We start from the raw sequence: 12,221 nt of genomic DNA on the forward strand, positions 1-12,221 counted from the left end.
AAAAGCGAGCACCGCCAAGCTAGGTTCCTACACTAATGGACACACTGTAGCGTGGATAGTACAAAACAGCTTTATTGACTTGGCGCCGCCGCGTAGGGTTGTTTGCAATGTTCCGCGCTCCCGTTATGACTTAGAGTCTGTGGAACCGGGGCATGAGGCTGTGCCTGGGAAAGATGGGTTGGGGAGGGAGGAGGCCCTGGCTGAAGGGCCGCTCTGGGGCATCCGATCAGAGGCTGCCAAGAGCCCTTTCTAGGTTGGAATGGATGCCCTTGCCAACTACCATAACTTGCTTTTCACGTGTGCCACGCGGAGATGAGCTGTCCCGCCCGCCAGCCTCTCTGCTGGTGTTGATTGACGGCTGTCAGTGTTCGGGCAAGGTGTCCGTGTGAGGGATGCCGAGATGGATGGGATGCTGCCCCGGCCTTCCCTCAGGAGCTGCTGCATCTGATGTGATCAGAGAGCCTAAGGAAGCCTCCTGTCTCTGCCCGTAGCCTGCTGTCACCACCCCTCACCCTGGAGGGACCCCAGGCAGGACGCATGGACGACAATGAGGCATGGCTCTTCCTGGGTCCTGGCATTGCTTCCTCCCGGGAGCCGGGGGGTGAGGGGGCGCTTTCTCACAGCCTCCAGGGACCTGCGTGCCTGGCCAGGAGCTGCCGAGGAGCCAGACGAGCAACGTGGTTGGGGTTCCTCAGGGCGAGTGGGGAGCGGGCGTTTGTCCAATGGGGTGTGGCCTCTCAAGCATCAACATCGAGCTGAGCAGGGGTTTGGGGGAACAGGCATTGGCCTCTGCTTGGCCACAGAGCCCTTCCCGGCCCAGGAGACAGGCATCAGGCGAGTCTCGAAGGCTTCGGAGACCTCCGAGTCCTCTTTCCCAGCACCGTGGGCTGCGGTCTGGCTGAGGCACCCAGAAACACGCCCATCGGCGAGGCTTTAATCGTCCCAGCAGGAGTGGGAATCCCCGTGCGGGGCCGAGGAGCACACGGTGTGCGGGGCTGGAGCATCTGTGCGGGGGGCGTGGGAATGAGGCCTTTGCTCCCGAGTGGACACGTCCTCCCAGACGGCGGGAGGACCTGAGCTTTCTGAGGGGCGGCCTGAGCCCCCAGCTGCATAGCCTGCCCCCCGGGCAGATGCTGGGCCTTTGCTCTGAGGAGCCAGGATGCGCAGCCCAAAGGGGAACAGCAAGGCCAGAAACCATCCCCTGCCAAATGGATCTAATAGAGGCCCTGGTTTGCCCACGGCTGCCTTGCAGATGTGCCCTCTCCCTGGAGGCTGGCGGGGAAGGAGGGCTAAGGTAATTGACTGGACACAGAGAGAGGGAGGTCTGCTTTGTGTCACTGCAGCCGACAGTGACCGGGACTGCGCTCCTGCTTCGTCGGCCCAGGTCTCATATTAGCAGCGTGTTTTCCCAATTATTTTCATTCTGCATAAGAGATGAGCAGTATTAACAAACTTACTGACGTTTCATCATTGTCAACCTATGCCTTTTCCCCCAGAACCCCTGAGGGGGGCAAAAATAGCTTTTCTTAAAACGCCTTTATTTGATGAGCTCATGTGACTGAGATGCTTTACCTCAGGCCACAGATTCGTGGTGCTTAGAGTTGCCGACTTCAGCCACAGAGGTGTGGCCTGTAGGGAGTATGCAGTACAAGAGCCAGCAGACGATAGGTGAGGATGTGTGTTTCTGTGTTTGGTGTGTGTTTTTTGCTGTTGTAGTTGCAAGGGCTTAACAGTGGGAGCTCCGGACCAGGGATTGGGAAGAAGAGATGGAGGGGTGGGAAGTAAGAGTTCATTGGGCAATGTGTTTTCTGGGTTCTGGGGAGGCGCTGGGTGTAACTGACATTGAGGTCCTACAGCAGCCATTGAAAACACGCACCCATTTCCCAGGTGAAGAAACTGAGAGTTGGAGAAGTGAAATAGCTCCCTAAGGCGCGAGAGCCTAGAAGCCGGGCGGGGCTGGGATGAGACACGGGTGTGCTCCACTGCGGGCCTGGCATCCTTTGCTTCCTCTCACTGGCCCGCTGAGGAAGCTTTCAGGAGTGACAGGCCTGAATACCAAGACACCAGCGCCCTCGTGCTCACACTGGGCTCAGAGAAAAATACTAGGGGTTTCTTATACAAGCAGATTAATCAGGGGATCCTGTCCCAAGGCCCTAGGCTTCTCTTGTGTGGGCAGTGGTTGGTCCCAGAGACCCTTAGTAAAGGGGAGCCTCGTTCATCAGTAGACTCACCACCCTCTTTTTTAAAAAAAAAATATTTTTATTGATTTCAGAGAGGAAGGGAGAGAGAGAGAGATCGAGAGAGATCAGTGATGAGAAAGAATCATTGATCGGCCGCCTCCTGCATGCCCCACACTGGGAATAGAGCCCATATCCCGGGCATGTGCCCTGACTGGGAATCCAACCGTGACCTCCTGGTTCATGGAGGTGTACGTTCAACCACTGAGCCACGCCGGCCGGTCCGTCTGCACCGTTCGGCCCCTGTTGTGCTCCTGCGTTGTGTTCAAAGTGCTCCCTGAGGCTAAGTCAGTGTAACATTAAGAAAAAGGCTCTGAAGAACAGTCTGGTCAAAGAGTGGCAGAGGGAGAGCGATGAGATGTTTGAGGACTTAAATAAAATCCCAGAACAATGAAAGCCCAGCGCCCTCTACACGTTCCCTCCCAGGGCTGAGTCATGGGCATCGGCAGTTCCTCTCAGGGAGGGCCATGTGCCACCACCACGGCGTACGTGGCTCCAGGCAGGGCCTTAACCTCTTTGGCCCTGAGCTTGTAGGTGCGATGAGGGCGTCTTCTAGAAAAATCTTGGTTTCTATACTCCAAGGATCCCCAATGCCATGACTCTCACATCATATGTAACGGCAGAATGCAACCACGGATGAGAGAAATAATAACGCTTTGAAAGCAAGTAGGTTTTTTCCTCCCCAAGTAGCTTCGAGTGTCCCATAGTCCAGTGGTCGCCAACCTTTCGGACCTCAGGGGCCACCAGTGGTCCGTGGACCACCTGCTGGCGACCGCTGCCATAGACCGTATTTCTGAAGTGGGAGGGAAATCCAGGAGCTTAACGAATGAAGCAACATGTTCAGGAACTCTGGTTAATTAGTGTCAGAGCCCGGACCGCATCCAGGAGCTCACGGGCTGAGTCCAGGGCTCCGTTCCACCCGGCACATGGCGTGTGTCCAAGTGCGGGGCTTGTCCTGAGAAGACGTGGAAGCCATCAGGGTCATCCAGGAGGAGTTAAGCTGGCATGTCTGGAAAAGGTTTTCACCTGCTCGCACTTTTCCTAAAACGTTAGGAAATCGGTAGTAAATGGTGTCCCCCGCGCTGTCAAAGGCCCCTCTGCTGTTTGAGGAGACGCTCCATGTTATCGTTATGATCACTTTTCTGCTTCCAGTGGGCAGCGCGCTCCCTTTAACGTGGGATTTCCTGCATAAGCCACGGTGTCCTCTCCCCCAGGTTCCCTGAGGCCAGCGTGGCGTGGGCCGGCCTATGGCTCCTCTCTAAGTGTGGAGACCCTTACTCTTTCAGAGGGAGATAGGTTTGTCCATGAGTGACTATTCATTTCATTTTCGTTTTGTCCCAGAAAAACCGTCGTGTTCATCGCTGCTGTCGTCATGGAGATTTCATGTCTCCCGAAGAAGCCCCATTGTGGGTCTTCTTTGTGAATGCCACGCTGCATGTGGAAGCGTTCTGGCTTGGGTCGCTGCAGCCCCGCGGGGAAGCCATTCAAACAGGCTGCGGCGTGATTCCTCACCCCGGGTGGGCAGGGGGAAGCGTGCAGAGGGGCTGGCCTGGATGCTGGGGAGGCGGGTAGCCGGTGCTCAGGCGGTGGTTGCTGATTGGACAGATGAAGATCGGGTCCTGACAACCTACTAGACACTTGGCTCTCCGCAGACTTGTGAACTCAGCACGATCCACCCCAGCCCTCTACGTTCCTTGCAGACCTGTCCTCCCGTGTCTGCCCCCACAGCACCACTGTCTCCCGAGGTGTCCATGCCCTGATTCTGCCCCCCCCCCCCCCCCCCCCCCCGCTGCCACCACCCTTTTCCAGTCTTGACTTCTGTTTGAGTGATGCCCACCCCTCAGTGCATCCTTTCTTCCTTCCTCCCCTTCCGGCCCTCCGTTCTTCCCTTTGGTTCACCGCTGGCGGCAGCCTCCTAAGTAGCCATTTCTCCCGTCCTGGGCCAGTTTCCTGCTCTCCCTGTCGCTGCTGGAACAGGGATGTCACAGAGTCGGTACTAAGCAAATCTTTGCTGAACCATTGAGACATGAAAGAGGCTTCCTCATATGCAAATCAGATCTTGTTGCTTCTCTGTGTAAAATCCTTCAGTGGCTTCCACTGCTTTTCAAGTCAAGTCCAAACTCTTGGGTTGGTCATTCAAGGCTCTTTGCAGCCTCACCCGGCGAGGGCCATCTCCCGTCACTCAGCATTTGCACCCTGTGGCCCTGCCATCCCCAGCAAATGACGAACTGTTTTCTGGATGGTGCTTGTGTGAGAGGTGGTGATGGACAAGGATCTCCGGCTCTGTAATCAGATTCAATAGGGTCCCATTCCAGCTCTACCCGAATAGCTCTACCTCCGGGAAGGCATTACTTATCCCCTCTTTGCCTCAGTTTATTCATCTGTAAAATGGTGCTCATGGTATCACTTACTAAGGCTGTTGTGAGAATCAAATGTGTGAATACAGCACTTAGATCAGTGCCTGGCACATACAAACACCACATTATGGTTACCCTGAGATGATTATGAGTGTGGTTACTTCATCCTATGCCTCTTCCTTCTGCCTGGAATACCTTCCTCCACCATGGCCCCATAGACCCTACACATCCTCCGAGTCTCAGGCCCAGTGCCACGGCCTCTCTGAAGCCAGTTCGTGTAGCTGAGTCATATTATAAGCTTAAGTTGTGGGGATCAGAATGTGTGGTTTTAAATCCTGCTTCTAGCCCTGACTAGTGTGGCTCAGTTGGTTGGGCATTGTCCCGTGCACCGATTCTATTCACACACCCGGGTTACGGGCTCCATCCCAGGTAGGGAGCATGCAGGAGGCAATCGATCAATGTTTCACTCTTACATGGATGTTTCTCTCTCCCCTTCTCCCTTCCAGTTTCTCTAAAAATCAGTTTAAAAGAAAAGATTTTAAATCCTGCTTCCTACGACTCACTATTTTTCTCTAGTCCAGGGGTAGGGAACTTTTTTTTCTGCCAATGGCCATTTGGATGTTTATAACATCCTTTGCGGGCCATACAGAATTATCAACTTAAAAATTAGCCTGCTATGTTTATTCAAACATTTAATTAGCTCATGCCTTGGCAGGGCCAGACCAAATGATTGCTCAGGCCTTATATGTTCCCCACCCCTGCTCTAGTCTAAACTTGCTAGGCTGTGGTTTTCTTATCTATAAAATTAGGGGAGTGAAACAACAGTCCCTACGTTGTTAGAGTTGTTGGGAAAAAATATAAAGTGTGTAAAGACATACCTGGCCATATATTAAGTACTTCATTCATGTTAGCATTTTTATTAGCAGCCTTTCTTATTTTTTTTCTTATCAAGAGCTAGCCACTGTATCATTGTAACCGTTCCACATGTTTCTCTCAGCTTCTAGAAGACTGTGAGTTATTGGAGTTCAGGGACAGGGAACTTACCATTAGATCACAACACTTGACACATCATTCCGTCAATGGAATGGACATGAATTCAGCTGCTTTGTCAATATGTGGAACCGTCTGTCCACGTTGCTTTAAGAGATTTCAGGGTGGGGGGCACATGTGCAATATCGAGATTTTGTAACATAGGAATCTATACCTGAAGCCTATATGACTCTGTCAATCAATGTCACCCCAATAAACTTTAATTTAAAAAACATATGAAAAGAAAGAAAAGGAGATTTCAGAGAACTGTGAAGGAAGAGCTGGTAAGGGAAGGAAGTACCTCTGGGGGAGGCCTGTTTCCGTCCTTTGGAAGGTACTGAAAACCGGAAGTTAATTGGAGCTACACCATTTCCTTTGGGCCAGAGGTGTCTGGGGATGGGAGAGGACATCTGCCCAGCCAGGGCAGGAACTGACTGCCCAGCCACCACACATGTTTTATGGGTGGATTGACAATATCATGTACTGGTTCTTAAACAGGGTTGTGCTGGGAAATATTTAAAAACTCTTCTCCCAGAACAACACCAAGCCCTGATTTGTGGTGTGCGCTGATTACTGTGGTGTAAATATTCCCACCAAGGCCGCTTACAAGCTACCACTGCAATTCCTCACGAAATTCCTGAAAATGTACCCGTCGGCCAGTAATGAGCGGGCTCCATCACTCGGCTGTGTAAACTTCTTACTTCAGTTTTTGTCTCTGTAGAATGCGATCCTAAACTGTGATCCTGTCTCCAAACAGAAATGTCCCAGGCAGCCTGGTCCAATGTGAAGGAACCGTGGGAATGGCAGTGTTTTAGCGAAGCTGCCTGCGTTCACCGTTACCTTGAAACTCCCACCCCCTCTGCTGGCTGTGCTTGTCTGAGGGCCAGGATCTGTGCTGCTGATCTTCTTTCCAACACCAGGCTGCCCAGCATTCTGCTCGGAGCAGTACATACAGTTTTATCCTCTGGATCGGGATTGTGCCCGGTGCAGCAGACTGACTCAATTAGCCTTTCGTTCCAGAGTCCAATTGTGAGTCAATTCTGAGGTTGTTAAGCAAAATGAGTCTGGTGGCAGTCGCCTCGCGCTGAGGGACAGTCATCCACATCACGGGGCCGTTCAGTTAATAATAGTCTCCTCGAGAGACCACGAGAAGCGGGAGACACGTAGACAGAGCGACCTTTCATCCGTCTGGAGGTGGGGGGCGGGGGGCGCAGGGCTGCCAGGTCAGAGAGCCGATCGATCGGGTGGTGTGCAGAGCGGGAGCCGGAGCTGCCTGCCCTGCAGTTGGCTTTTGCAAAGTTAGAAGCCCGGGACGGCGAGATCATTAACTTTCATGACCAGGAAAATACTTCTGAAATTAACACTCCGTCCAAGCTGCATGCCGTTGGAGCCAGCTGGGTGAGCCTGGGCCACCTCCGGGGATTTCCTCTGAAAAATAAATCCTTTAGCCAGGCTACAGGAAACGGCCAGGGTCTATGCGCTCCAGTGTGTTCAATTAGAGGCAGAACAGGCCAGCGAGGCTCAGGCTGCGGGGAGAGAGCCAGGCGCGCCCACCTGCGTGCCCGAGTCTCAGATGGAGGGTTTTTTCGAGTCACTTAGCTTTAGCACGTGGCCCTGCTGGGAAGCCACATAACGGCCCCGCTGAGAGGGTCAGGTGCCGTGCAAAGACAATAAAGCCGAGCTCCGGCACCTGCCCCGGAGGATCCACAGTGATGGAACCAGGCCCACAACATACGGGAGCGCACAGATCGGCACAGATGGGTGGGAAGGGGGGAGGCGGACACGCCTTGTTTACAAGGATCCAAGGAGCGGCCAGTCTCCCAGGAACACTGCGCAGCCTCTGCCATGTGCTGGGAACCTTTCGATCCCCTGCTCCTTAAAGCCCGCCTGTGATAAAGGGACACAGATGTGCTTCCTGCCGGCCTAGGGCAGACCTTGGTGATCATCCCACATCCTACCTTGCTCGGTCTGCTCGTACAAGATGCTGAGTAAACACAGTTGCTTGGGTGGAAAGAAGTGAAAACGGCACTGGGTGTGTGGGCTGCCCACGCGGGGGGAGCGAAGGAGAAGCAGGCGGAGACAGCCGTTCATTGTCGGCCGTGATCGCCGGAGAATTTCAGTTCTCTGGCGGCCCATTGTGTTCTGCACATGGATGCAGAGCTGCTGTCTGCTGAGATGACCTCAGAGGGCCCAGCTCAGGCAGGACTTCTCCAACAATATCCTCTTCAGACTGAAAAACAGTCAGTTGGTCACCCAGAGGCCTCTCCCCTCTCTACCCCCCTCTCCTACCCCAGACCAGAGTGTCTGCGGCCCCTCTCCAGGCTGGGTCTCTGCGACTTCACCAGCACCCAGCGCTGGCTCCCAGGGAGTCCCCAGATTGCAGACATGCTGCATTTTGATCAGCAGACCCCCACCCCCCTCCACCCGGGCACCACCTCCACCTCCAGCAGACCCACCACCCCCAGGAAGAGAGAGTGAAACCAGGGCCTTTCCCTTCAGGTGCAGGAAGGCAAGCTCTCCCCATGGCCACTTGGCTGGAAGAATCCCTGCCCTCCCTCCTACCCCCTTCCTCCCCCCCCTCCCCCCCCAGGCTGGTGGGTGAGTGATGACTTACAGGACAGATACGAGGAGTTTTAACACCAGTAGGAATTTCGGGAACAGATGGGCTGCAGGGGCCTATTTTGATGCCAGGGACAGGGTTCTGTGTAAAGTAAATATTTTCCCAGCGTGGATCTCCGGTGAGGCTGTAGGGAAGCAGATTTCCTCAAGATGCAAATGAGTCGAGTTAGAAATAAATATTGAATGGAAACTGCAATGCAGCTTAGTTTCTCCAGTTGTGGGCCCCCAAGACTTCTCGCAGATAAGCCGCTGCTGCCGCTGCCCAGGTGGGCGAGGGCGGGCGCGGATGGGGGGAGGCGGATGTATGGGAGAGGATGCTCTCATTCTCAGACTTCACGTTTTCTGTATTTTTTTGGGGGGGCATGGGGTGGAAAAGGTGTAACCACAAAGGAATCAAGCGAAGTCATGTCTGTCCAGAGGCTCAGGATATTATTTTTAAAATATATGATTATTGATTTCAGAGAGGAAGGGAGAGAGATAGAAACATCAGTGATGAGGGAGAATCATAGATCACCTGCCTCCCGCACGCCCCACACTGGGGAATGAACCTGAAACCCGGGCCTGTGCCCTGACCGGGAATCGAACTCTGACCTCCTGGTTCATAGGTCGATGCTCAACCACAGGGTCACGCAGGCCGGGCGAGGCTCAGGCTATTTTAAAGCACCCTCCCCCCTCTCTTCCTAACCCAGATCTCGCCTCGCGGATTTTTTCACCAACTGCCAGCCAGAGTCCAGGTCTGCCAGCAGCTGCCTGAAGGAAAACTACGCGGACTGCCTCCTCGCCTACTCGGGGCTCATTGGTAAGACGGGGAGGAGCAAGATGGGAGGAAAGGCTGGTTTACAAATACTCAGGGACCCTTCCCGCTGTAGCCGCCATGGCCTGTGAGAGCCACAAGCTCCCAGTGTCCCTCTGTGCTGGGGTTTTGATGTCAGGCCTCTAGGACTCGACTGTAAAAAAAAAAAAAAGCAACAAGGCGGCTAATGGACTCGCAAAGGCAAAGGCAGGGAGCAGGGATTGTTAAAGAGCAGGCAGACAGCAGCGCAGTAGGAGAAGCGACCATGTGGAACCAAAGTACGAAAAGGCCTGCTTAGGGAGAGGAGAGCGCATCAAGCCAAGGAAACTGAATCAGGGGACTTTGGAGAAAGGGAACTTGGAAGTCGTTCATTCTGGGGGAATCCAAAAGGCTATTTCCCAGAAATGGCCCTTTGGAAAGAAAGCCCCTGAGTGCTGGGGTCCTGCTCACCATTCATAGCCTCGCAGATGCGGCTCCTGGAGTGCAGGGGGCGACTTCGCCTCCGTGTTTTCCCATGAACAGACTCAGCAGCAGGAACAATCCTTTCTGTCTTTCAAGACCTGAGGCGCGAGCAGACCAGGTGCTGGGCGCCTAGGAGACCAGTGCGATTGAACGGGCACCGGTGGGTTGGCAGAGAGCCAGAGGGAGGCAGCTGCGTGCCCCTGGGTGGGTGTGGCAGGCAGGTGGGCAGGCGGCTGCTCCAGGGACCAGGGCCTGGGGAGCCTGGGTGACAGGGCTGCTTCATGAGTGACATTTGGGAAGGAACACACAGTGCAGGCTGGGAGGGGGGAGGGAGATCTCGGCTGTCGGAAGCGCAATGGCTCAGCCAGGGTGTGTGTTCCTGCCAGGATCGCGCACGTCACCAGGCAGAAGGAACTCCTCTTGCTTCTCTCCCTGCCCCAACACAACAGCACAGACCAAATTCTTTGTCACCAGCGTGTCCTCAGCAAGAGCCATGGGAAAATCGACAGTGGGACTTACGCAAGGGTGTTACAGGTGTCTGCACACGTGTCCCCTCCTGCATGCCCCCAACTGGGGATCGAGCCAGCAACCTGGGCCTGTGCTCTTGACCGGAATCGAACCCGGGACCCAGGACCCTTCAGTCTGCAGGCTGACGCTCTATCCACTGAGCCAAACTGGCTAGGGCCCCACTCTTTTGAAAGGATACCTGTGCTCTGTTGGGCCGTTGACCATGTTTATGGATATGTCCAATGTGTGTAATTTCCTTAGGTCAGTGTTCCAAATTGGCATTGGCTCTCTCCTTTTTTTAAGTTAGTCCCTAGAAGGGATTAGTTCTCAACTACGGCATTCTAGGTTTAAGGAATAACAAGTAATTAAGGCATGCTCATTGTACAAAGTAAAGAAACGAGCAAACAGAGAAGCCCAAAGGAGACAGTTTTAAGGAGCAACAAGTCCACTCCCAGGTGTAATTGCTATTAACACCTCAGGCCCATCCCTCCAGGCACACACGCTCATGAACTCCGCCTTGAATGGCTAGGCAATCTGTTACGTGCCTGAGGATGATGAAATCCTCTTCTCTTAAGGGAATAGTCGGTTGAGGCAGTACATTCTACAGACCAAAACCTGTTTCTCCGTTGGGTCCGGATCCCTCCTTCCACACTGGTCATTGCATTCTAACTTCTTTGAAGACAAAGCTGGCTTCGACTTTTTCCACGTGTCAGGGACCCACCGTGGTGCCAGGCGCGCTCAGTAGGTACATGTCAACCTCTTTGCTCAGTTGCTTTCTCACCCAAAGTCAGGAGCTCCCTCTCTGTTGTGGGTCGAAGGTCTCATCTTAAGATATAACGGCACATCACTTAGTTCAAGTCAGTGAGGAATGTAAGGCAAAGAAGATGTACTCTGGACCCAGAAGAGCTTACAAAGAAAAAAAATTTTTTTTTCTGTTTGTAAACCAACTATATCCTGTGGATCACTGACTACTTCTTATTTCCATAAAATGTATAAAAACAGAGGGCTTCTTGGCATGAGTTGGCATCGCCTGGTGTGGGCCACCCAGAAGAAGGCATTCGGGTTGTATTAGGGAGAAGTGCACTGTTTATTTGTGCCAGTACAGAACTCACCAGAAACACCATGAGCACAGGAAGATGTGGGCAAGAGAGACCACCCAGTATTTCTTTTAGGGCATTTGAGGGCTGGTGAGACAATGCTCTAGGAGCCATCAGCTTAGGGAGTCTCCACTGTTGGCTTCCAGTTCCTCCACAGCTTGGAAGACTTTATTTCAGTCCGAGGGCGTCTGGTGAGCAGAGGCCTCGTCACACAGTACATTCAGGATGTGGGGTGATCGGTAAAGATCACTTCGAAGCTTCTTTTGTTTCTCGGAAGAAGCCATTTGCTGCCGAGGGAAGTAGATTCAACGTCCTAAAAGGATTTTTAAGATACGTAAAGCCAGTTCTATCTGTTTATGAAGATTAATGACATTCTCAAGAAAATGCAAGGGATTTGGCAACTCATGCATTCAAAGTTAATTCTCTCCTACTCCAAGACATCCATACCATTTATGCAGGAAAAAAAAGAAAGAAAAACCGCCCTAAATGCAGCTCAAGGAGTTCCGTTATAATTTTTTAAGTAAATGTGTAAATTATTTTATGTGCTCGAGATAAATTGCCGGGAAAATGCACTGCTTAACATAATTTCCCACTCTGCCAACACAATGTTTGCAATTATCCACGGTGCATCCACCCTGAGAGAGCATTTGTTTCTTTTCAGGCTGTAGAAAAGTCCTTATGGTCAGGCAAGAATAAAACACCTGGTTTCTACTCCTTTAGGTACAGTCATGACCCCCAACTACATAGACTCCAGCAGCCTCAGCGTGGCCCCGTGGTGTGACTGCAGCAACAGCGGCAACGACCTGGAAGAGTGCTTGAAGTTTCTGAATTTCTTCAAGGACAATACGTGTCTTAGTAAGTTATTTTAAAAATAGGAAACAAACACGTTTTTCTGAGTTCAAACCCTACTTCCATGTTCCTTGTGTTCGTTCGTTCTCTCTCTCTCTCTCTCTCTCTCTCTCTCTCTCTCGGCACAGCCTTTGGCCACACTGCCTAATACAGCGGGGAACACAGCAAGTGATCAGCTGGGTGCTGCCAAGACAGACTCCAAAAACTCGAGAGAACAGGAGATTCTATTAACTGAGGGTCCATTGTATGGGAAGGAACCCTTCTACCCACA

The 12,221-nt window shown here is 52.7% G+C and overlaps 1 protein-coding gene across 2 annotated transcripts in view; it reads left to right on the plus strand.

Annotated features, from left to right (window-relative positions):
- The window catches only part of GFRA1 (GDNF family receptor alpha 1), a 185,935-nt gene that overhangs the window by 141,815 nt on the left and 31,899 nt on the right, over positions 1 to 12,221 (plus strand). For both annotated transcript variants that reach the window (XM_070432201.1, XM_070432202.1), the window contains 2 exons: positions 8,932 to 9,041; positions 11,822 to 11,956. In XM_070432201.1, the coding sequence (XP_070288302.1) occupies positions 8,932 to 9,041; positions 11,822 to 11,956 (245 nt within the window). The remainder of the gene's footprint in view (positions 1 to 8,931; positions 9,042 to 11,821; positions 11,957 to 12,221) is intronic.

This window comes from Myotis yumanensis, unplaced genomic scaffold (genome assembly GCF_028538775.1).
Source record: "Myotis yumanensis isolate MYYU_CA2020_CCGP unplaced genomic scaffold, mMyoYum1.0.hap1 SCAF_13, whole genome shotgun sequence".
Taxonomy (NCBI): domain Eukaryota; kingdom Metazoa; phylum Chordata; class Mammalia; order Chiroptera; family Vespertilionidae; genus Myotis; species Myotis yumanensis.